The 25,326-nt window shown below is 33.9% G+C and overlaps 2 protein-coding genes and 1 pseudogene across 7 annotated transcripts; 1 reads left to right on the forward strand and 2 right to left on the reverse strand.

Annotated features, from left to right (window-relative positions):
- Positions 1–780: 780 nt before the first annotated feature.
- On the reverse strand, positions 781–4,908 carry LOC140960581 (uncharacterized). The gene is made up of 9 exons (XM_073418892.1): positions 4,744–4,908; positions 4,566–4,667; positions 3,925–3,967; positions 3,791–3,836; positions 3,356–3,451; positions 2,190–2,243; positions 2,061–2,126; positions 1,306–1,384; positions 781–1,236 (listed from the first exon to the last, which is right to left on the reverse strand). Exons 1-9 carry the CDS (start codon positions 4,792–4,794, stop codon positions 1,159–1,161), a joined length of 615 nt encoding a protein of 204 aa, XP_073274993.1. The 5' UTR covers positions 4,795–4,908; the 3' UTR covers positions 781–1,158.
- A 12-nt stretch (positions 4,909–4,920) lies between these two features.
- LOC140960580 (uncharacterized) lies at positions 4,921–12,805 on the forward strand. 6 transcript variants are annotated; one of them, XM_073418887.1, is made up of 4 exons: positions 7,753–8,629; positions 10,314–10,400; positions 10,719–10,901; positions 12,124–12,785. In XM_073418887.1, exons 3-4 carry the CDS (start codon positions 10,759–10,761, stop codon positions 12,722–12,724), a joined length of 744 nt encoding a protein of 247 aa, XP_073274988.1. In that variant the 5' UTR covers positions 7,753–8,629; positions 10,314–10,400; positions 10,719–10,758; the 3' UTR covers positions 12,725–12,785. The 6 variants fall into 6 exon arrangements, with proteins under 6 accessions (XP_073274991.1, XP_073274988.1, XP_073274990.1 ...); XM_073418890.1 differs by lacking the exons at positions 7,753–8,629; positions 10,314–10,400 and adding an exon at positions 4,921–5,164; XM_073418889.1 differs by lacking the exon at positions 10,314–10,400.
- Positions 12,806–16,824: 4,019 nt separating this feature from the next.
- Positions 16,825–24,337, reverse strand: LOC140958744 (SNF2 domain-containing protein CLASSY 3-like; annotated as a pseudogene).
- Between the last annotated feature and the right edge of the window lie 989 nt (positions 24,338–25,326).

Below are 25,326 nucleotides of genomic sequence, written 5' to 3' on the forward strand. Positions count from 1 at the left end.
TAAAAAATTTGTTCCAGTTCATTTTGTTCTATATATTATATTAATTACAATTTATTATATAACATAAAATCAAATACTTGCATTTTAATTTGAGAAACAATTTTGAAAGTAAGTTGTATAAGTTCTTATAAATCGTCTAATATGATAAGAAATTAAGCCCAAATAAATAACAAAATGATTCAAATTGTTTTTTAGAAAATCAATTTTTTTTAATTTTTATAATATAATCGATATTACGTGCAACGCACGTGCATCATGCTAGTTCAACTTAAATGTATCAAACTAGGACACAAAATAACGAATCGGAGTGCCCCACTCCCACCCCATGTATTACCTTTTTTCCACAAATATAGAATTAAGATATAAGATGAGACTTAAATTCATCCACAGAATATGAGCAAATGTACAAATTTAACTATAATTCAATTGAATTCATCTCTAGAGCAATTAAAAGATAGTAAATAATCACTGGCAATAAGTATTCCTTGTTTCTAAAATTATGTCTCAAGTCTTCTGGATAATTTGTTATTTGCTCCATTTGAAGAATACAAATTAGTTGCTTTGAAGATTTGGAAACACGGTAGATATGATTAGAATTCAAAACCTATCAAGATCGATTAACATTCAGAGGGCATCTTCGTTGAAGCACAGATGCATTGTACGTACGCGGGATGGATCCTTACAACATTTAGTTCTTTTTTTCCACTTACAACAATTAGTTCTTTTTTTCCACTTCAAAGCCCAATCTATATTTGGCAATAATTTTAGAATAAGAACCAATTCAGCAGCTTCCATGTATAATGATAATAAAATATCTGAGGTTTTTTTTAATGATTATTTAAGAATTTCAGTCAAATAGAACATGGCCAGAGTTGCATTTTACTGGGGAATGCAAAACGAAATGCAAAACTGTGAGGTTTGACTTATATCACAATTTCAGGGAACAAATTGAACAATATGCCGATTGCACGTTAGAAGAAGTTGAGCACATACTTTAAGCCAAATTGATGCCTACATAATGCTTTGAATCCCAACCATGTGTATCCCATGCAGTCCACGATGCGAAGAGGTTTCCAGAACGCATAGGAGAGGAGCCACTCACTGTCAATTTGTTGGAAATGATGCTATAACAAACTAATGGATAGGAAAGAAAAAACATTATGCCCAGAGTATGGTCACTATAAGAAACGTCAAGAAGGCCATCCCGAAACAAAATCCAGTAATGGCCATAAATGCCTGCAGAAAAGGCAATATCAGGTAGTACTAAATTCAAAAGCTTATATAATAAGTGAATGGTTTGCCTACCTTTGCTTGGGACTCAAGCTTAAACTTGACAGTGAACCATGATAATCCTTTATCCACAATCGGAGCAAGTGCAAGAGCCCTGTTAGTTAGAGAACATATATGTTACTTTTCCAGTGATTAAAAAAAAAAGATCTAACACATGATATTTTTTCAGTGCAGAGAGATTTGGAGTCAAAATTTTGTTGGTGAGTTTTAAATAACAAAAAGTGAATCACATCACAAGTAAACTGCTGAGGAAACAGCAAAATAAGGCCAAGTACTCAATATTAATCTCAACTGCAAGGACCATGTGATGGGATAACCAAATAATTTCTGCAGATTAAAATACATTTCTAATATTCCAGGTCCACATGAAAAAATAGAGGAAAATAGCCATATAACCCGAGATGTTTCACTTGATCTCCATTTTAAATATCTATTCTCGGAGAGATCAAGTCGAAAAACTATACTTTCTGCCATTGAATCATATAGATAAATGTCAGTGAATGAAGAGAGGGGAACGTAAAAAACACCAGGCTGCCCATTTAAATGTTTCTTTTGTCGTTCCGTTTGCGTTCATCATCAAAAAGATATCTAAATAACCTAAAACTTGAAATAAATTTAATGCTAAAAAAAGTATTGATGGAGACAAAGGTTTGTATTTGAGTCGATTGTATTGATGGAGACAAAGGTTTCTAATCTAACATAAAGTTAAACAGCTAATCATAAATATTCATGTGTTGGTGAAGAAATGCTAGACCATGAAAGCAGCTCACCCTCCAGCTCTCACGAGTTTAGTTACTTGGCTCCCTGCCCACACCATGCCCATTACTTTGAGAAACCTGCAAATAACCAAACCTATTATTTTATTTGAACATACAAGAAGCAATTAAAGAAAATTTTACCTTTCAACAGCTGCCAGATAACCCATTCTTCCAGGCGCTGGAGTGACATAGAACCTATGAAGCAAGTGATTTTTGTGGGCATAATTATATGAAACCTTGCAGTATGTAGCCAGGAAAATGCAGAAAACGTAAAGAAAAAGAAAGGACCGCTATTAATGTACGAGCCCAAGTCCTTATTAACTAGGAAGTCTTGCAGAATGCCTTTTAGCTAGCGCTATTCTTATGTACCAGCAAACAACTTGTTTGTGACACCACACTAAGAAGGGGGTGTAATTGAATAATATTGGCTATGACCAAAGAGCAAACCTCTATTTCACGGGTCTAAATATCTCACCCTAACACCATGAATGATGGTACATCCTTAAATTGTTATATCCAATTATCTTAGCAAGGTATAGACCTCACAAGATCCATACTTGGAATTGCGGTCACCTTTGTTGGATGGAATTAAAGGCCTTATCTGCTTTGAATAATAGAGTTGCCCATTAGCCCAGCTCAGCAATAGGTTCCTGCCTCTGGTCACTTCTTTCGCTGACAATGCGGTTTTCTTACAGCTCAGTATGCTTACTTCGCAGCTATTGCCGCAGTCTGTATAATTTCTCTGATATGCTTATTTTACTTTATTTCTTCTTGAAAGCTTGTCAGCAGACAAGTCTGCCTTACTTTGTTCCACTTCTCATCTGCTACGTACAATGGCACTTAGAATTCTGCTTTCTAATCTACAAATGTGCTGCTGCTTCAGAATTCTACTTTTTTGAAATACGACATAGAGCAGAAGCGATAAGCATATCAATTGGAGCTGTGTCCAGCGAAGAGAAATTAGATAGATTATTTTATATGCACTTTAATGGGAATCTTTATTTCTTCTGTTTTCTTTTCCTTGATCCTTTTCTTGGGAGCAAACTATTATTTCTAAGTACAATGCATCAAGATCACAGTACTTCAACTGCTGGAAATTTATAAAAGTGTATACCAAAATGAAGAAAGAAGAAGGTTGGCTAAGACATATCATCTCATCAAAATGCTTACAGTATACACGATCAGTATGAAAATTTTGACCTAATGACAAAACATGCGAACAATTTGGTAGGTGTATCCATTTTTTCTACTTTTTATTCAAAAAAAATCCAAACTATTCAACTACTTTAGAAAAACAAACTACTCACCAGACCACGAGAAAAGTAGGAAGATAATATGCGGTATTTAGCAGGCCATAGGACAAGACTCCTGAGATACCATATCTCTTCAATCTCGTCAATATCCTGAAAAGTTCAACAAACAATAAAGTAAAATAACATCTGAAAGAAAAGGGATGCTTCTTCTCTTTTAGAAACACATAAGCAAACACTTTTATACATGAGACTATCTTAAGTAATTGTCTGGAGGCATAAAAGTGGCAGAAAGCATGCACTATAGACAATTCAAGATACAGTATTGATCTATACGCAGAAACAACAATACTTAGCCCCAAAACAATCAGCAAAATGGAAAGGATACATACTGCTTCGTGGATCACTTTCGAAAAATAGTAAGATGTTAAAAATTATTACACAAGCCGTGAAAATAATATTCTTCAATAGAAGCCAAAAGGTGGGAAGTACTGATTGGCTAAGGTTGCTTCAGAATCTCTGTCCTTCCCACTCGAACCTAATAAGTGGAGATTTAAATTAAGAGGGAAATATGCATCATGTATTCATCAAAGTTATTGAGCTATTTCACATACTATAATAAATACCTTCTTCCTCCGCAGTCTTGTCAAAATCTGCAGAGTTATGGATCTACCGTTGCAACGATAATACGTATTAGAGGGGCATATACAAAATGAAAAATGCACCAGAGGCCAGAAAGAAGCAAATTTTAATAGTTACCAGTCTATCAACCTCCTATTAGCTTTTGGATGACAATATTCTAGCGATAGAGAAGAAAATCAATTAAACATATTCGTCAATGAGCATTGTGATGTATTAGCAATCATTTAACACCCTTGTCAAGTTCATGTATTCCACCCATCAACTATTCTGGTTTTGATATATTCTAAAATGCATCGGCAACAAATGTGTAACATGGATAGAATGTAGCAGGTGCGATTACATAACTAAATGAGAAACAGTCAATAAATCAGCATTAAACAAGTCGCACTGACACATGTTGGACTGAAAATGTGCTAAACATTTGTAGGAGTGTGAATGTATTAAAAAAGTATGTCGAGTTTTTATCCACTGAATAGATTCGTATTCAAACCGCTCGTGAATTATGTTGCCCCAAGAAAAACAATTGAAACCCATAATTTTACAAAAGTAAAACCAAAAATCCCTTCTTTTTGACCCAAAATAAACAAATGGAGGAGAAAGAAAAAAGTGAGTAGCAAAGGCTCACATTGTTGCTGGTGTTGGCGGTGCATAACCGAAGCAAATGGGTTTTTGCAAATTTGTTCCCTTTCAGCATTCGAGCGGAAACCACCATTGGAAGACCAGTGGGCTTTTCCAAAACAAAATACGAGTAAATAAGTAAAGCGAAAAAACTGATGATTGCAGTGCAGATAAGTTGTAGGTACCTGGAGAAGCGGGGGAAAAGAAGGGCAGTGAATTGTGGTGGTTGAAGACATGTTTTGACAGGATTCAATTCAATCTGCTACTGCTTCTACCATACCGGAGAATCATGTGAAACCAAACTGGGAAGATTTAGATCCTCGTATAATTTTCAAATAATAACCTTCATTTATTAATAATAAATTATAAAATATACGTGGTTAAATAAATTATTAAAAAATATTTACTCACATGTCCAACCATTAAAGTTCAAAACTAGAAAATTTCAAATATCACCCTATTTTCTCGTAAATTTCTTCACTCCATATCAATATCCAGAAACCATCTCCTTCCACATTCTAATGACCATCTTCTTTCTCTAGCTACCATCTTCTTCCCGCGACCGTCTCAAAATCGAAGATTACGATGTCAACTGAAATATTTTTTGTGAGTTTATTTACATATTTTTGCAAGAATATTGTGAAATTTCTTTATCATAGTTGCTAGGTTGTGATGTTTTGTTTAATTTTTGTTCTTGATTAGAAATATCGGTGATTTGTTCTAGTTCAATTTGAAATGTTGGCAATTTTCTCTAGTTTGGCCTGCGACCATGTTTTGACTTATAGAGATCATTGGATGCTTTTCGAAGACATTTCGATGGTACAATGAGATTTTTTGCCATAAATTATTGCTACTTAGAAGTACACCGTGTTTTGGCTCAAGGAGACCATTGGATGATTTACAAAGACTGTGTTTTCTTATAATGTGTAGAGATCATATTTTATTATAAAAATTCTCTCAAATTTAATTTTTTGTCCTAATTTATGGCTATCATTGGAGACCACAGAGACTATGTTTTGGTTCTGTCGGTAATTTTTTATTATTTCTGCCGATAATTGTTTGTTATATGGAGATTATTTTGATAATGAATAGGGCGATATTTTATAAGCATATTTTATCATTCACTCAATCGATATCTAAAGAAAGCTATCTGACCATTTTTTACAATATTGTTTTTTTACTATCATGTAATGTTAAAATTAATATATTTTTTCTTATGAACGCATGTACACTTAGAAACTCAACTATCCCCCAGAAAAAGAAGCTTTTCGACGCAAACTAATCATTCAAGAACATTATAAAGAAATATCGGGGATAATAATAAATAGTTTAAATCCAGAAGATATAAAATTCATGGTAAACGACACATGATTTGGAAATTTAGTTACTTGTTCAGAAGGTTACAAAGTATGGAGTCAAATTTTATGGTATCTTGTGGTGAGGATGGGTTTCACGAGAAACACGGATGAATTATTGTTGGTAGTTTGTAACAGATCAATTCGGTTTTCATTGTATGGATATTGTCTGATAACAGGACTAGATCATAGCGATACTTTTCCACCAATCCAAGAATGTATGGAATTTCGTGAAAAGTATTCCGTTGGGGTGAGTATAGTTTCATTGAGTGATGTACGTGCGAAATTAGAATAGAGTGAATATTGATAAAATCAAATTGGATTGTTTGTTATTTGTTGGTGGACTTCTATGACCAATTAAGGAGAATAATGATCCATATATAGATGATAAACTGTTTTATCTTGTTAATGATATAGATAGTTGTAATAAAAGTTATCGGGGCATAATTGTTTTTAAAGGAGCTATTGATAGTTTGAAAAAAGATTTAGTAGAAAAAGATAAACTATTGATTGAGGCTTGAGCAAAGAAAAAATACATAAAAGAATAACATCTTCAAATATTTTTATGCAATGTTATTGTAGATTCTTGCATGTGAATGAATTCGAGATATTCGAGAAGTTTTTGCAACAAAGAAAGAGGAAGATAACACTCCATTACCCCGCATGTGCTGATGGAAGTCAAATAAATGGACTAAAAAGAAAGCCCCATAGCTTAGTAAGTTTACTGATGCAGCTAACAAATTGACAGTGTATGAATTAGTTTATCCATTTATAGGTTAATAACATATAATATATTAGTTTATCCATATATATGTTAATATCCTATATTATATTAGTTTATCAGTATATATGTTAATGTCTTATACTTGATTAATACGTTTAAAACAAATTTTAGGATATTATTAGTTTGTTGAGACCAACGATGGAAGAGATCTCGGCTTATTATGTTTTGAATGGGTATTTTAGTCATCAATCTAAAGATGTAGTCACCGAAAAAAATTGTTGAGTATATGATGGAAGAAAAAGAGGTATATTGCATTCAAACACCTGTAGATGTTTGGCATTAATGGTTGTAGAATGATAGCAATTTATGATATTAGTTGATATTGGTAGAATTATTTATATATAATGGTTGTTGGTCATCTATGGTTGTTATGAGTTGAAAATGGTTGATGTTGATGAATGACATTAGTGGCCCAACGGTCTATGCATGACATTATAGCCAGCCATGTACACTAACTGCGAACTCTGGCAGCATTGAATCTTAGCCACGATCTGAACCCTAGCCGCGCAATGAAACCTAGCCTCAATCTGAACCTATCCAGCCATAACCATACCGCTACCCTAGCCAGCAGATAGCCATATTTTGTGTCATCTAACTTCTCCTTTCTTTCAGTCCTTTTTTTTTTTTAAATCAAGCAGGATTGCTAATCTTGATATGTTCAACCAAGCAAATACAACCCGGTGGAGTCTTATTTTGAACCAAGCAGGATTGCAATAAAAGTCATGTATAGGTTGATGCATCGTGATCATTCCAGCAACAGAGCAGTAGGCGAGGTAAAAATCGATCAAAAGTTGTTTCTAATCAACATGGGTAGGAGGGGGACTGCTGTAAGTATGACAGAGAGAACCAGAAATGCTAGCTATCTGCTGGAAGTGGAGTTGGAAAGCTTACATTGGCTTTGGTCGAAATTGTGGGAATACATTAACAAACCATAGACATGTTAAAAGTTTAACCGATTCAGAATTCGTTTGGATGGGAAAGAGGCAGCGCATCATCGTACCAAGTGGCCGGTGTGATTTGGGGTGGGGGGGGGGGGGGGGGTTATTGTGTGGCAAACTACTTGTCCAAATTTATTCAGAAAAGGAGGGACAATGGAATGCATACTAGAGAAGAAAGGAAGCTTTTGGAGCAATCACCGAAGACTGGAAAATTTTGTCCTAATCCCACCGACTCGGGGAACATAGACGCTTATGAACACTTTTGGTCGTGCTTGGCTAAGAATTGGAATAAAGCACTCATTATCACAACGGAGTGTGTTAATATATCATGGGAATTGGTGCGTGTGACTCTTGGGAAGACAGTTGAGAGGAACGTTGAAATATTTTCCATTTCAAGCCAACAAAGCAGTTTGGTGGCCAAACAACAAGGAAGATGCCTATTTTTATTTGAAATTGAAGAAATGTTTTCTAGAGAAGAGGGTTACCCTGTCCTTTGAGCATTAGAGGCAACAAATTAACGGAGAAGCAGAAGTGTTTGAGTGATGTAATAGAAGATTGAGATTATTTGGGATACCTTGGGACTTGTGGTCGAGTGATCTTTTCAAAAGTTTTGGAGAGCAATATGGAGGACTGCTGAACATTAACCAAGACACTGTTTTACTAAAAGATTTGTCGGCGGCCAAAATCAAAGTTGTGGGACTTGAAGGTGGATTCATCAATGGTACCATGCAGATCATAACTCAGAGAGGACCAATGGTTATCCTCATTGTTGTAGATTTGGTCAACATAGCAACGTACGACGTCTATGAAAAAAGATCTTACGCACAAGTGGTGGTCAATGGAGCTAGAGTGATTGCAGGTTAGGGAAGAACGAAAGGTCTCATTGGTGTGGAGTCGCGAAGTCATTTATTGATCCGTATGCCCTTCTCAATTGTTAGGCCAAATGACTTTCATGATTTCCAGGAGTATTTTGTCCTTGAGGTAATGCAGTGAGGTAAGATTTAAATGAACATGTTTTTGTTAAATTAATTCCCTTTGGCAGTCACTGCTGCTGTTATGTTTTTTCTCATCCTGCAACGTGTTTCATCATCCTCCCTTGTTCCCTTGGTGAATATTATAAAAGATTGTCATCAATATTGTAAATGACAGGAGGCGGTGGCTGGGCGGTTAGTGACTGCCTACCACCTAGGCGGTTGAATATTTTTTGGCATTTTTTATAGGTAATTAAATATAATCATACAATGTAGTTACAAATAATTATCGTTTTTTATGTAATATATATAATTAAATAATGTTTATAGGTAAAAAAACTTCATACAATATAATACAATCTAGACAAAGTGCATGTAAATATATAAATGTAAGCTAACAAGATAATTAAGGTGGTGGCTGATGACTGCGGCGGGAGGCTGGAGGCGGTCCGAGGCAGGTGGTGGCTGATGGTAGAGGACACTTGAAACCAAAAGTAAATATAAAAGAGAGTGAGATGTGTTTTTATTATATCTAGGGTTTTTAAATTGATTGATTTTAACTGGTTTTAAAATTATTAGTTGACTAGGATTTTAAAATCATGGACCGCCTCAGCTGTCAGCTCAGCCGCCTTCGCCGCATGCTTGCCCTCCGGATAGCCACGGACCATCTATAGAGACCGTCTTAGACAAAGGTACCGCCTAGGTGGCTGCCTCGATGGTCATTTAGAACACTCATTGTCATTTAGAGGCCTAGGGCTTGTAAGAAAATAAGTCGCAACCGGCGAGGAGTGCCTAGGCGGTCGTCTCGACCGTCATTTAGAACATTGATTGTCATTTAGAGGCCAAGAGCTTGCAAGAAAATAAATCACAACCTCTTGAATGAATGCTTTGACCATGAGCAAATGGAGATGCTTAGAAATCAGTTACCTGAAATTTCTGCTTTGACCCATCTATCAATGTGACGCAGGAATTGATATTTCCATGCTTCTTTTGGTTGGTCCATTTCCTAAATTTGTGTTGATCCGTGCCATCCTCGTGTGAGGTGATAATCATTTTGTTGGCGATGAGGGTATACCTTGTGTATAATGTACAATTTTACTTCAATTCTTGCTAGCTTTTGGTTGTGTTCTAATTGCTAACTAGCTCCAGATGAAAGAAAAAATTGTGCCATTTGATCTTGAATTGTTGTTGTGCTTGTATTGATTACCTTTATCTGGAACAAGACGATAGGGTTGTTTTGATTTTATGTACACTTGTAGGTCCGACCTTTGATTTATGTTTGTTATTTTTGAGCTTCAGACCTCCAAAATCTAGGCTTGAGGATCAACTGACATTAACTGTGATTGTTACTCTATTTGTATGTCAGTATTTGTTTGTGTTACTGGAAATCTGAAAGAAAATTTAAACTTGTTTTGATTAGAAAGTTCTTGGGTTATTAACATAAAGATAATGCTACCTCCAATCCAATTTCCCTTTTCCAAATTTTCAAATGAAATTTCGGTTTCACTTTGCAACATAAAAAAAATTGAGATTGTGTTGCGGATGAACAGAAGAGTAATTAAATTGCAAAAACAAAGACAAATACTAATCGGATTTTCCTCAAGTTTCATATATGTTGGAGGGCTTGTCAGGGTCAGGCCATTTAAGATGAGATCAAAACATTTGCTAAGACGAAATGTCTCTCAGCTGGATTTTGTTCCATTTTAGGCTATACCACATGCCATAGCCACGGTCAGATCTTCAGATAAGAAAAGCCCAAGAGAATCTGTGGAGTTTATTTTGCAACTTTTGAAGGTATCTATCATGTATTGGATATGTTTCCATGCTTATTGTGCTGATCTGCTGCAGTAATTTCTGAATGATGAAAAGTCCAAAATAGAACTGGTCGAGTGTACAACTGCTGCCTTTTAGGTCTCACTTTGTGCATGTAGATATGTTTTAGCACAAATGGAAGGACATTTTTGTCTCATCATGGGCTCGGTTTATGTGTATATGTTTTTTTACATTTTTTCTGAATATATTTTACAAATAGTTTGGATTTTCTCTTGTAATAATTCTCTATCAGGGATTGGTTTACATGCATTCTAAATCAGTTTACATGCTTCTTGAAAGGGCAAGTGAAATTTGCTGTTTGTGCTTTGCGCTTGTGCAAATGACCGGCCAATCTGATTGTGACAAGGATGTTAAGAGTGAAACACTCGTGGCCTTCCTGCATTTGCTTGAGAGCCCAGTGGCTTTTAACAATATTATACTTCGTCTCTACATCTATTGCATTTTGCAAGTTCTTTCTGGAAGGTGCTCACATTTTTCATTTCCTTGATGACTAGGGTTTAAATTAATATATGTATCTACCAACTTGTTGAACAGTGGTTTGGAACTTGGTTATTTAACTTATTTTCTTCAGTTTTTTTATGTGGTGGTCTACTGCATCATATTTGTCAAGTATTTGAAGCAGCTGCTGAATTTTGGTGAGGTTGATAAATGGTTTAGGATTAGCTTCTGTAGTGTGAGGACATTTTCCCCATTTTTCAAATACACGTTGACATCACCTGATTGTGTTAAATGTGCTTTTACCTTGTTCTGTTGCTGCCGAACATGAGGGTGTCAACTACTTAAATTGCACCACGTTCTTGGGTATCACTAGTGCGTACTTTGTAGAGATATTTTATGGATTTCGGAAACCCCCCTAAAAATATTTATTTAAGAATTTTTTATGGATAGACATAATATGTAGATGATGGAAGAAATAGATGCTGCTTCTATCAATTACCTCTCATTAATGATGAATGATAACTGACATTAGTTCCATCGATAAAAAATGAACTGCCAAAGCCTAAATTATTTAATGGATCAAAATTAACTGATTTCGCATTTAACTGATATGGAAAGTATAACATTGAACCATTAGCAAATCCATATAAGCTTTCCAACCAGGTTATTTAGGATATAGGACATTTGGATCTCTTTGTTTTATCGATAGTTAGAAAAGTGGTTATGAAACAAGTGTTGGTATCCCATGTATAGCTCAGGATAACAGCAGCTCTGTTTTGAAAAATTGTTTCTAAGATGGATTCAACTCTCAAAACGAATGTTTCCTGGCTATGAGATTGAATTTGTAAACTCAGATTTTGTGCTTCAGCCTCGTCATATGTTATTGATAATTTTTTTTTGGAAATATATCATAGCATATTTTTTGTTTTAAATCTATGACATACAATTATGGATGCTTTTACGTGAACTGAAATCAATCTTTCCCTCAAATTGTTAAGATCTTTGCTGAAGGTGACAGTGTGATTACTTTCTTAGCTATAATAACAAAATGCACTCGAAATGTTAAAATCTCCCAGCAGAGTAAGAAGTTTTCTTGAACATAGAACATAGTTTTTCCTTGATCTCGTTGTCTAATTCTTTATTCTGCCAATGGACTCTGTATCATGTAATCGAGATATGTGGTGAAATAGAAATCATTTGCAAGGCTTTTGATTTTTTTTTTTGGCTGAAACATTCACATATATAGGGTTCCCCCAAGAGACGAGACTCTAAGGATGGAACACACAAAAACTTCCAACGAGCTAAAAAACATTTTTGCTACTCTTATCAAGCAATCTATACCTACAGAGCCTTCTTCTGGTCATCCACATTTTCCATTAGATTTGGAAGGTCAGAGGGAAACAGATTCTGAAAATGACGACCCACCGAAGGCAGTAGTGACTAGTCCTGGACCTGATAGATCAGTGACTTTTGGTGCTCAAATGATCACAAATGCTCCATCCGATGACCACGAACAAAGAAATTCGGCCTTGCTTCTTCCTAAAGATGATCTGATAACGATACCTAAAGTGCAGGTGCTACCTGAAGGTCAAGAGCCAATGGAGTCAGTTAGTTACTTTTTAGATGATAATTTCATCGATGCTGAGGCTTCAAGCATAGGTATTTTGCAACTTCAACCTGATGATAATCTACCTTCCAGCACGGGGAAACTGACACAGATTTGTAGACAGGTGAACATACATCTGTTGCTGCTTTCAGTATCAGTAGAAACGACCCTGATCGAAGTGCAGCTGGCACTAAGGAAAAGAAAAGGAAGTGAAAAAGCAAGCGAAAAAGGGATGATCTAGAGCACTGATGAAAAAAGGGTCGCTACTGTTAAACGGGAAGACAAAACAAATTTACCGGAATCAGAGGCGGAGGAACAATTAACCGAAAACAGGCAAGAAGCAGCTGATGGTGCCGGAGCTGCATCTTCTGCAGGAACCAAGTATATGGCCGTACAGTCAAAACTAGCTGACCCAGATGAAGTGATTGCACTTCCTAACATTGTAAAAGTACCAAATATCGTAAAATCGAAATCAAGTTGAAGAATCATACGCTTGGCAAGCTTTTGTCTGTAGATTTGAGTAATTTATTGTACTAGCTAGCCTATATTACTGAGTAATATTATTGCTGCCTTTTTCATTTGTCTGCGAACGTTTATTGGATTTATTCGTCACCCAAGACAAAACTACTTTGATTTTATTATTACACGCAATCTTGAATTTTTTTGTACAGTTTTCATATTTTTTCTTACACTGTTCAAAAAATGCGGTGGTTTGTTCCCGAGCTGGGTAACTAACTAATCTAGACAGACTATGTGATTTTTTTAAAAGTTTATTTCACAAATTGATGATATGCATGTTTAATTGTAAATTTCATACCTCCTCCTGATTTGATCTCCATGTTAAATAATTTTTTAAGTTACAAGAACTAAAATCTTAAATTATGAATCTTTATTACTAAATAAATAATTTATATTTATAATAGTAGTAATTACAAATATTCAAATACTAGTTGTCAAAAACTTTTACAAGTGCCAAAGATAAATTTAATAATAATCATGGCTAAATACCTCTTACAATTAATCCAATTCACAAAATATGGGGAAAAGAAANGAAAAAATATCGAACATTTAGGTATATCGCACTTATCGAACCACAAAATATAGCGTATATCAAATTTAACGATATACCATAAATTTCGGTACTGTATGATCTTTTTTATATCAATATTTGTAACGGTACAACATTCAAAAAATTTCAGTGTTGTGGTATATATCGAAAAAAATTCATATATTTTAAAAATTATAATATAATAACAATTTCAATATCAATATGACATTCAAAAAATTTTGGTATTTCAATAAATATAATTTCATTTTTTAAAATTTCGGTATAAACGGTATTATATCAATACCGTACCGAAATTCAGTATATCGAATTTTTTTTAGTAAGAACGGTATGAAATTTATTTCATACTGAAATTTCGGTAAAATATCAGTATTCATTTTTCGTTACAAAAATTTTTTGGTACGATATTCTTTGGAAAATACCGAACCAGAACTAGCTATATAAGTTACTTTGTATATGATTAATTAAATTACAAAATGACATTACTATCATTTTATGGTTTAAATATTTGCTCCCGTCGAATCAACCATGCAATGCTATATTTCCTTTTTATGTTTTTACAAATCCCAAAATGAATTATTTTTCCATTATTATATTATATGTTAAGCTCAAACATTTATTATTGTGCTAAAATTTATAGTTAGTAAAATCGCAACTTTATTTTTTTTATATTTGTGGTAGCGCAGAGTGCATTTACTTGTGTGCTAATAGGTCTGACGAACAAGGACGTGTTTATCTGCATGTGTTGTCTCATATCCCTTAGATATCAGTCTTACCATTTCCCTACCGCTGACCATGTCTCTAGCAGAAACAATATTATCTGTTAAGATCTGATGTCACTCATGTCACTCTTTTATGACACATCTAGCAAACCAGATCAAGTGGCACAACGTCAACAGCTTGAAGTACGGAAACTTCCCAAAAGATCACTATCTCAGTAGTACTCTCACTCATGCACGTTAACTTAATATTATATATTATTAGCTACACGAAAACAAATGTGAATTTTTTAAAAAATGTGCAATTAATAAGCCATGTATTTTTGTATTTATATTTATATGTCCAATTACGATATATTTCCTTGTTTTAATTAAGAAGAACAATACTTATTTTGCTCCCACCGAAATATATTATGTATTTGCTCCCATCCATGACGGGATGAATTCTTTAATTATCATCATCATCATCATCAGCTACATGGAAACAAATATGAACAAAATGCAATGATGAAATGAATATTGTGCATTAACAGAAACAAATTAATACAATTTTTTAGTTGATGTACAATTAGTAAGCCATTACTATATTTATGTATTTATTATATGTCTAATATATATTTACTCTTATACCTTGACTAATATTTCACTTTTACTTTTATATCCCCATATATATTCATTTTTTTTAAAGGTAAACAGCTCCATTAAGATGTCAAAGATAGATCATGTTCTACAGCTTTCAACAACCAACTAGGAAAACCTCCTGGTACCCAATCTAAATTAGACAACCAAATCAAAACTTTGCAGGCTAAAAGATGAGCTACTCCATTGGCAGATCTCTTCATATGGTGTATCGATAGGAAATTATGCTCATGAAGCATAAATTGAATCTCCAAAGCTAAAGCGCCGACTGATCCTAATTCTTTTTCAGGTTTGGTTACTGCATGAATCGTCTGAAGAGAATCTGAAAAGATACAAACATTAGCAAAATGATGGGCCACACAACAATCCATTCCAAATCTTATAGATTCTAATTCAGCACGCTTAATCGACCCTCGATTTCGGACCAATTTTGCCTTGGCTTCTAAAAGAAGCCCATGAGAATCTCGAATAACAGCCCCAACACTGAATAGGTTATTTGCCTCATCCCAACCTGCATCCACATCAAGCCTCACCTGACCAACGTTCGGCCGCTTCCATAGACTGTCTGCACTAATCTGCGCTTGCATAGGCATCACTTTGCATGATGTACTTGCCACTCTAAAAGCCCCCAACAAAGAAAAGGCCCATCCCACTTCGATTGCAACTGGTAACAGCTTAGAGGCTTGCAGAAGCTTACATAAATCACTCCAGATAGCCCAAGACACAATGGCAAACACTTCAAACTCTTCCTTACCACAAGTTTTTAATAATAGTAAGCCAGAATCAATAAAGGAACACTCCTTTAGTTTGCACAAATAACTCCAAAAAATTGTCTTTTTCCAAGCCTTTTTCACAAAAGAACAAAACAGTAGACAATGGCTAGTCGAAGCATAATTAAAATTGCATAAAGGACACCTACCATCAGTCGGTACATGGTATGATTGTAAGTTCGCTGCCGTAGGTAAGAAGTCCCTTGACGCCCGCCACATAAATACCCGGATTTTAGGAGGTAAAGTTGCCAGATAACCTTCCACCACGAATGCAAAGAATGAGACGATTGAGAAGGGGGGGCATAGCTGTTCGCTTCTAATCTATATCCATCTCTGACTGAGTACTTCCCATATATATTCATGTAGACTTACATAAAATATAGAATAGAAGGTCAAAGTTGTTAATTAACAATTATAATTTTTTTTTTAAAAAAAAAGTAATAAAAATAGTGACACCAACAATTTTTGGGACAAAGATGCCAAGAAAACCAGCTTCATAAATTTTATGTTTAAATAAAATATAAAGATTTAAAAACTTATAAACTGGTTTAAATAAACTTGCTCAAACACCTTAGTAATAGATATATTAACACTAATCTTATCAGTCAAAATAGTTTTGCATTAACTATTTTTTATTATGTACCAAAAATATTTTAAATTTCCAAAAAAATAAAATTTCTGATTGATTGTATATTCTGCTATTATAATTAAATTGCAACTTTTTAATTATCTACGATATGATTTATTCGCACGTATTTTATTAAATGACTGGTTTGTTTGATTTTTTGTTTTAGATAATCTATTTAACAAAGTTTAATATTTATACATATGAAAATTTGTAATACAATTTTTTTAGTATATAGCATAATTTGTTTAATAATATAAACGAAATAATAAATTCAAGATACCAACCTATTAGTTTTGATTTTGAAATTTCGATTTATTCATGAGTTTTAGAAATTATCACAAGAGATGGATCTCATACTAATAATTATCACATGCAGGAGATGGTATTGCAGTGAAGACAAAAATTTTAAATTCAAGACATCACCATTTTAATTTTACGTGGTACAATAATCCATTCATAACCACAGTAAGCCCGAAACCATATATATATCTGATATGATAGATACAAAACCAAAGCTTATTACCTCAGATCCACAGACATCAAGATTTCGATCAAATCAGATTCCTTTGGCTGGTGATCAATTATCTTCGCAAAGCTATGCCTGAAGTTTTCAAGATTAACCAGAGCATCCAATACTTTGTCATCCGACACCGAACAAGACCTTTCACTGCTATAAGTATCTTCATCCACAGGCGAAAATATCAACTGAGACATGCGATCTTTTTCAGCCTGTTGTGTGAACTGCATGAACTCCGATCCGGATGTCATCAACCGATACACGAACACTACCCTTTTCTGCCCAAGCCGGAAAGCTCGGCTTACGGCTTGTCTCTCAACAGAAGGGTTCCAAACCGTATCGATCAATACAACTCGGGAATCTCCTACCAAACTAATTCCTTCGGAACATATATGCTCTTGGTGGTGCAAGAAGCACCTTTAATTTGCTTTACTCGAATGATCATTAAAAGAAGATATTTTTTCTTGGCGATGTTATTTCACGTCAGATTGGCCGTCCATGTAGAGCACTTGCTTGCCTTCATACCAAGAAAAATGGGATTCAAGTTGTTTCTTGATAAAGACTAAAGGATCAAGAAACTGGCTGAAGATTAAAACCCTCTCACAGAGTGCATCAACTAGCGCTATCAGATTGATAATAAATTTTGTCTTCACTCCAGCATCAACAGTCAATTCCATCTCTTCTAACTCATTTTTATAACGTGAGAACCGCTTTGATTCAGACGCAAGAGAAGGGTGCACAGAGATCAGGGACACCAATTGAATCCTGTGGAAAATGTTTCCTTGTTTGGTAGGGATTCCCAGAAGGGTCTTCTGCAGTTTAGTTGGATATAAGAAAACAAGAGTGTTTCTCAGACCGGGCCNATCTCTTCTAACTCATTTTTATAACGTGAGAACCGCTTTGATTCAGCCGCAAGAGAAGGGTGTGTTGTATGGGATGGTGTCCTTCTCGAAAATTCTGGAACAACAAGTCTTTCAGTCGAGGCAAGGATAAATCCTTTATCCGAATGAACACAATTTTTCGTTCAAATGTGCAACCTTTGATGAGTAATTGTCTTGTTTCGGTGAAAGGACGCCTTGTTCTTCTTCCGCACAGCAAGGCACGCGCACCCGCGCGAGAACGGGCGCGGCCGCGCGCCCTGTTCTGTCTGCGCACACTGATAACCAGTGTGGCGTGCGGCCGCGCGCTGCCTTCTGTTCGCGTGCACTAATGCGCACATCCGGGAAAGAACACGCGCAAGGGCGCACCATCTTCTGTTTGGACACCAACAAAATTTATTCCTTCAAATAATTTTGGTCCAAAAAGATTAATATTGGTCAAAGACCACACCACACCACCCCGCGCCAAACGGGCGCGCGCGTGTGTGTTTAATTCACCGAGACATAGTCTAGTAGCGTCTCCCCCCTTCTAAAAACTTTGGTACCCCTTGGGGGCCAAACCCTTAGTCCACGTACACTAGAACTAATAAGGAGGAGTAACTTTCTCTAAACTTCCAATGTGCACAACCACATTTTCATTTTATTCACCTTTTCTCTAACAGGGTGCACAGAGATCAGGGACACCAATTGAATCCTGTGGAAAATGTTTCCTTGTTTGGTAGCGATTTCCAGAAGGATCTTCTGCAGTTTAGTTGGATATAAGAAAACAAGAGTGTTTCTCAGACCGGGGAGACTGTCTTGAAGTATGGATCCTTTGTGCAAATGAACAAATGGATTAAGCATGGCTCGAAGCTTCTTTAGCTCTTCATCAGTATTTTTGCAGATAGAACTAGCTAGCAAAATCCATAAATTTGCTTCTCGCTTCATCGCTCTTTCTCCCAAGTTCTTTGGGACAAGTTTGTCGAGTTTCATAGTACTTGAAATGATTTGCAAATTTTGGATTGACCGAGCAGAGTGTGTTGTACAACTCCGTGAAAATGTTTTGGAAAGGAGTCCCAGTTAGCATTATGCGTCGCTGTGTTACAACTTTTGTCAAAGCCTTCCACATGAGGCTTTTGCTATTTCGGGCTGTATGCCCTTCATCAAGCACTAAAACACCTGGTGATTCGAGCAGTTGTTTCCTAATTTGCTCGTTTTGTCGTCCTCGCTTGTTATCTCCAGCAAGCTGTTCAAAAAGCCGATAGCTGATTCCTAGAATACTGTTTCTCTTCATCCAAGAAAACAATTTTGCCAGCCGAACATGTTCTAAGCTGATTCCACCACCTCCTACTTGCCCAAAAATGATAGAAGCCGTGTTATTTTCATCATCAGATAACTCCTCTTTGTTAATATTGTGAAATGGTACATCAACTACCCATTTTGATAATTCATCTTCCCACGTGAAAAGCATGCCACGAGGAGCTACGACCACAGGCCGACAGGTTGGATATAGCTTCGCTTCATAAATGTCAAGAGAAATGCTTTGCCTGTACCAGGGGCATGTGAAATTATGCATCCCCTTCCACCATCAGAAAGAGGGCCTTTTAGTTTCTCTATGTGAATATCTCCAGCTACATTTTTCCATATAAATTCCAAACCCTCACGTTGATGGGGATAAAGCACATTTGCAATGCCAGCCATCAATTCCCATATGGTTCCTTTGGTTCGAATAGCATTATCGAGGATTCCACAAGCAGTATATTGCAAATGAATTTGATCGAAGGTGAAGCTTCGTGACTCAGAAAATTCTTTCCTCTTCCTTACACCTAAAGGTGATGTGTACGTACTGCAAAAGANAAAAAAAAAAAAAAAAAAAAAAAAAAAAAAAATTTACCCAGATTGTGCAGATTATATATAGGTAAGAGTTACAAAGCAGAAGATGGCACAATCAATTCTTAATAGAACTCAAACTCTAAATGCCATTACGTACCCTCTTTCTTCTAAAAGAAATTAAATTAGCAAGTCTCTAACGAGGAAAATTCTCAAACGTTGATATCGATCGAGGTATGTAATGTATGACCAGGAAACACAGTTTATAATGAATATAATAGGTTGAATGAACAGCAGGGCTGGAGCCTTTTTTATAAAAAAAAAAATTAGTAATTTTAAAATTTATATTTTTTCAGTCCATATTAAAAGTAAAACAAATTTTTTATAGGTTTTTTTTAATTTTTTTAGTCTCATGTTTAAAAATTAAAAATTAAAAATAAAACAGTTTTCATAAATCATAAATCATTATTGTTTATGAGTTGTTTATTGTCGTATGCTATGAAATTATGCAACTTTGAGATAAAAAAAATTCAACGACCCTAAAACTATATTGAATATTTAGATATGATTATTCAAATTGCAATAATATTATCTTATGATGTATATGAATTTTGGAATTTTAATTTTTACCCTAAAAATCTATTGTTGCATATTTTCGGAATAATAATCAATTGGTTGAAATGTATAATGATTATTGATGTGCAATTATTATTGGACTTGTTTTGTGATTTTTCAATTTATAATAACCGAAAATTGAATAAGTATGAAATTTGAAAAATAATTCTTTGTTATAAAATTTTGAGAATATTGAATTTTTTATTTAAGTAACTAAGAGAATGAAGAAAATAAAACTGTCAAGTTATTTTTAAACCAAAGAACATATATCAAAAAATGACGGGTAAACATCAATTACAGTCTATGAGTGAATAAAATATCGATTTCAACCAAAATAATAGATTGAAATGAATTAATTTTAAAATTTGGTTCGGTGTTGATGTGCAATAATTGTCCCTACTAGATAGAGCGATCGAATAAAGTTTACAAGGATATAAATATTATAATTTCTAATAAAATTTATTATACAATAGTACTATATTTAAAAATATTTTTTAATAAATAAAATTTAAATTTATTTAATCCAATTTTTATATTGCAATTTTTATTTAAAACACGATTATTTTATAAAAAAAAATTCTAAAATTTCGGTTGATTGTGTTACTGATCGAAATAATCGATTTTTTCGATTTGGTTTGTTAGGTTTTCGCAGTAAAGTTCGGTTGGTTCGGTTTGTTAGAAAAAAGTTCAGTTAATTCGATTTTAAAATATTCGGTTCAATTTTAACTGAATCTATTATCGCTTAACACATGATGGAGCCAGCCTCAGGTATTTAAGAATTCTGGCTCCGCCCTGAATGAGCTGAAATATGACTAGATTTAAGCAAAAAGAAAACAGCAGCAATACAACCATATAACGATGTCAATAAAATGAAACAATGAAGTCAACGTACTCGCAAAAGTTGGCAAGACATATTTTATCTCCAGAAGCACGTACAATCTCGCAGTGACAAATAACCAAAAGAAAATTATATATTCAAAGCTTGTGACAAATAATCAAAAGAAATTAAAATAGTGAGCTGAAAATAAAAACATGCATTATAACTATGTATTACACAACTATTTACACAAGAATTTGGTTTTAATTATGGATGAACGATAATTATCTTTTAATAAACAAAATACGTGAATCTAGAGGCTGAAAAGACTGGGGAGAGTGATTGTTGGTGCCAAAATGTTGCACGGACAAGGAGATGCTCCTAGCATAAATTTAGGGGAAAAAAACATGAATGAACTGATTTCACATCTACAAGTTTGAGACTGTAAAGTTGAGGATAACTTAAAAGATTTGATTGGTAATGTTCATATCGACGATGTTCGGAGCTTATCACATAAGAATTCCAAAGTTATGCGTGCTTGAGTTGGGACAATTATGTGATCAGTGGCCCTTCGGAAGTTCCTCAAGATGGGTGTGACTGAAGATATAAGCATAATGGAAATATCCGTGTTGGTAAAGTGAGTATATTCGTCAAATATGATGCGTTACAAAATCTTTAAAAATAGATATATATTAAATTAATTTGTTTGTTTGTTATAATGCTCTATGTGATTGATTATATTTCAAATTTTGTGTATAAGATAATATAATCAATTATAAAAGTGATTTTGATAAATATTTCATAATTTTATTCAGTATAAGAATAATGAATTCGATTATAGAATTTATTTGTTAGAAATTTACTATGATGGAGTCATAGTTTTATGAATTAGTTACTCCTTGTAACATAATTTATTCGATAAAACTCTAAAGAATTAATAAAAATTCTAATGACTGACTATAAAAAAAAATATGTTTCTTCAATTTTATATGTTAACGGATAATGTAAATTATGATCACTGTTATATAATGTATTTTTAGTATTTTATTTTATGATTCAACGAATTAATAATTATTGAGTTATATATGTTATAATTTTATTAGATCTCGTTTGTTAATGAATATAATTTTTAATTTTATTAGAGTTTTCAAATTTATTATTCGCGTAATGTTTATGTTATTATGGAAGTTAATTTACTCAACTTAAAAGTTAGCACAAAAACTCCTATGAGCTTAAAATGGACTTAAAAATTGGCACAAAACTCTTATGAGGTTGTTTCATATGTCAATTTTGTGAAACATGTATTTTATCCAACTCAACAAATGAAAAACATTGTTTTTCACTCCATAAATGGACCGAGTTTACCCGTCTCATAAATATAAATTCACGAGACCTTCTCACAGAAGACTTACTAAAAAATTGGAGAGTTTTAAAATTTTGAACAAGAATGTAAACTTTATTTTTCTTTGATTTATTTTAAAATATATTAATTAATGAAAAAAGATAAATCAACACAAAATGACATCCAAAAAATAAAGATAGAGTTAATAAATCAAACAAAAAGGGGAAATAAGACAAATCAAACAAAAGTAATTTATTTTTAAAATAAGGATATGGATATAGTTCATGTTGGGGTTAAATGTGCACGAGTGAGAGTGATATTGAGATGAGTTACCTCTTGAGAAGTCCTCGTGCGTCAATACAAATTCGACGGTAGAGAAAAGGTAAGACTGATCTCTAAGGGGTATGAGACAACATCAACAGATAGACACAAGTCTCACCGGACTCATGAGCCTAACAGCTCAACCCACTAGTACCCAAATTGGTGCACTCTGCGCTGCCACCGATATAATAAAATAAAGTTGCACCTTGGCTAATAGCTAAAGTGTAAATTTCATTATTCTTAAATTTATTTTAAATTCCATTAAAGATATATTTTTTTTTAAAAAAATAGAGTGTAAATTTCATTTTAAAAAAAGGAGAATAGATTTTATTTTTCTTCAATTTATTTTTAAATCTATTAATATCGGAAAAACAAACAAACAAATACATGTATTTACTAATATTATTTAAAGAAAATAAGGACATATGTGTAAATTCACACAATTCTGTTAGAGTTTTCAAATTTATTATTCATGAATTATTTACGTCATTTATGGATGTTAATTTACTCAATTTAAAAATAAAAGTTGGTACAAAAACTCCTACGAGGCTGTTTCACGTGTCGATTTTGAAACGGGTTTCCTATCCGATACGATTAATGAAAAAACATTGTTTTTCACTCCGAAAATAGACTCACAGAAGACCTACTAAAAATTGGGGAACTATAAATTTTCCAAAAAGAGTGTAAATTTCATTTTCCTTTGATTTATATAAAATTCATTAATTAATGAAAAAGAGAAATCAAACAAAAATTTGGAGTCTAAATTTCATTTTTCTTCAATTTATTTTTAGATTTCATTCCAAAGAAATGGAAGCTACAATTTATTTTAGAATTCATTCATGTATGAAAACAAACAAATAAACAAAGAGACATGTATTAATTATAATTATTATTATTTATTGATTAGTAACTGTTTGCACAATATTTGGGCTTCTAATTAAATTGTTTTGGCCCAAACAGTAACTATTGGCGGTTTTTGAAAGAGATGAATACTACTATGTCAAGCTCGCTCGCATATATCAGTAATTGTGATATGTTGGCTGTTGTTGTCACTAATCTGGTTCCTATTTTCAACTTATTGTAGAACTCCGCTCGATTATGATTGTTGGTGAAACATAATTTGCTCCTCAATAATTAATTCCTTTGAGACTTACAACCCAACAGTCTCTTCTTTGTTCCCAAACACCAAGGGGACTCTCAGTATAAAATCAAATCTCTTGCTACAGAAAGACAAACTTACACCACATACATTCGATGCCTGACAATTTCACGTGAAAGCTGAGATTCTGAAAAATCAAGTGAAGACCAATATTTCAAATATGAATAGTCTTCATATTTCTTCTCTTATATAACTGATGAAAAATTCAACGAACGAGTTATCAACTTTCTCGTAAAATTTATCTCAATTTTCATTTGCAAGATCTCTGACATCGACGTACTCCAACAAAAGTATTGCACGGATGTGGTTGTAAGCCAACGACAGTAACTGCAGGTGATATGGTGCGCACAATTATTCGATTGTACCATTCAAAGTAGTCTTCGTCAGTTTGCATCAATCGCCCGTGTCGCACCCTTTTAGAAACATATCTCGGACTATTATTCCAAAACTCAATTGAATTCCTATGATAATCTCTCCAATTGGTGTTTCGATGTCCTATTCTCGTGATATTATGCATATCGTCATTGTCGACGGCAGATCCTGGAATTGATTGTCGTCTTCGAAATTGTCGCATTACCCGATTGGAACGATGCATCTCCACGATGTCAAAGCATATAAGGGGACAAACACATCGCCATATTTTGTTGTCGTATGAATCAATAATCGTCTTCACATCTATGCTATTTTTCTGATATACGCTCCAATTAAAATGTAAAAAATAAAATTAAAATTGAATATTCATTTAATCAATCAAAACAAAATAGTCTTCGTGTAATCACTGTTACGTATTAACTTTATGTATTAGCTCATTATTATTCATACGATCTAGAGAATCCCTTATAATTCTTACAGAATGTATTGGCGAATGTGCGTAACTAAATCCATATTTCCACCTACAATTATAAAAAAAAATTTACATATCAAGAAAATATACAAAATATATATGATATTACCACCATAATTTTTAAATATTATCGTGCACCATATGGAGAAACTCGAATCATAGCATCCGAATTAACGGGAGGTACAACTAATGTTAACCCATCTCGATCGGGGTTAACACATTTAATCCTGCTCCATGCCCATATCTGCTTATAATAATAAAAAAAATTAACAAATTTAACCAAAATATTGTGTTAAATAATCACATGACATTAATGATACCTGCATGATATATAAAGGTCCAGCCATTGTAGTTTTCTCTATACGTGACGCATTACACAACTTACGGTATAGAAATGCTAAAACTACACTACCCCAACTATAAGACTTCACGTTATCAACATCTCGTAGCAGTTGCAAAAATATTAGTCTAGCTGACCCTCCTTGATAGTCAGGGAACATTATTCCTCCAATAATCATTAACGCAACACAACGAGTAAATCTTGTAATGCAATTATCGTGTAGTGCAGTCATAACAGATGACCACCTTTCAAATATTTTGATTCTGGCAAAAATCCCAACATATCCAAACATATGTATTGTCATTCCTCAACTTTGTGTGACATATCTACTCCAGTTACTGCTTCACCATCAATTGTTAGCCCCCAAATTATTGAAAAA

The sequence above is a fragment of the Primulina huaijiensis genome, chromosome 15 (assembly GCF_012295235.1).
Source record: "Primulina huaijiensis isolate GDHJ02 chromosome 15, ASM1229523v2, whole genome shotgun sequence".
In the NCBI taxonomy this organism is placed as follows: domain Eukaryota; kingdom Viridiplantae; phylum Streptophyta; class Magnoliopsida; order Lamiales; family Gesneriaceae; genus Primulina; species Primulina huaijiensis.

Bases quoted from the DNA above. Each gene is read 5' to 3' on its own strand.
- LOC140960581 (XM_073418892.1), bottom strand. From the start codon at position 4,794: ATGTCTTCAACCACCACAATTCACTGCCCTTCTTTTCCCCCGCTTCTC. The intron at 4,668-4,743 runs GTACCTACAACT...GTTTTGGAAAAG, and splicing joins CTTTTCCCCCGCTTCTCCAG to CCCACTGGTCTTCCAATGGT. The intron at 1,237-1,305 runs GTAGGCAAACCA...CCTTTTCTGCAG, and splicing joins AGCTTGAGTCCCAAGCAAAG to GCATTTATGGCCATTACTGG.
- LOC140960580 (XM_073418886.1), top strand. From the start codon at position 10,684: ATGCATTCTAAATCAGTTTACATGCTTCTTGAAAGGGCAAGTGAAATT. The intron at 10,902-12,123 runs GTGCTCACATTT...TCACATATATAG, and splicing joins TTGCAAGTTCTTTCTGGAAG to GGTTCCCCCAAGAGACGAGA.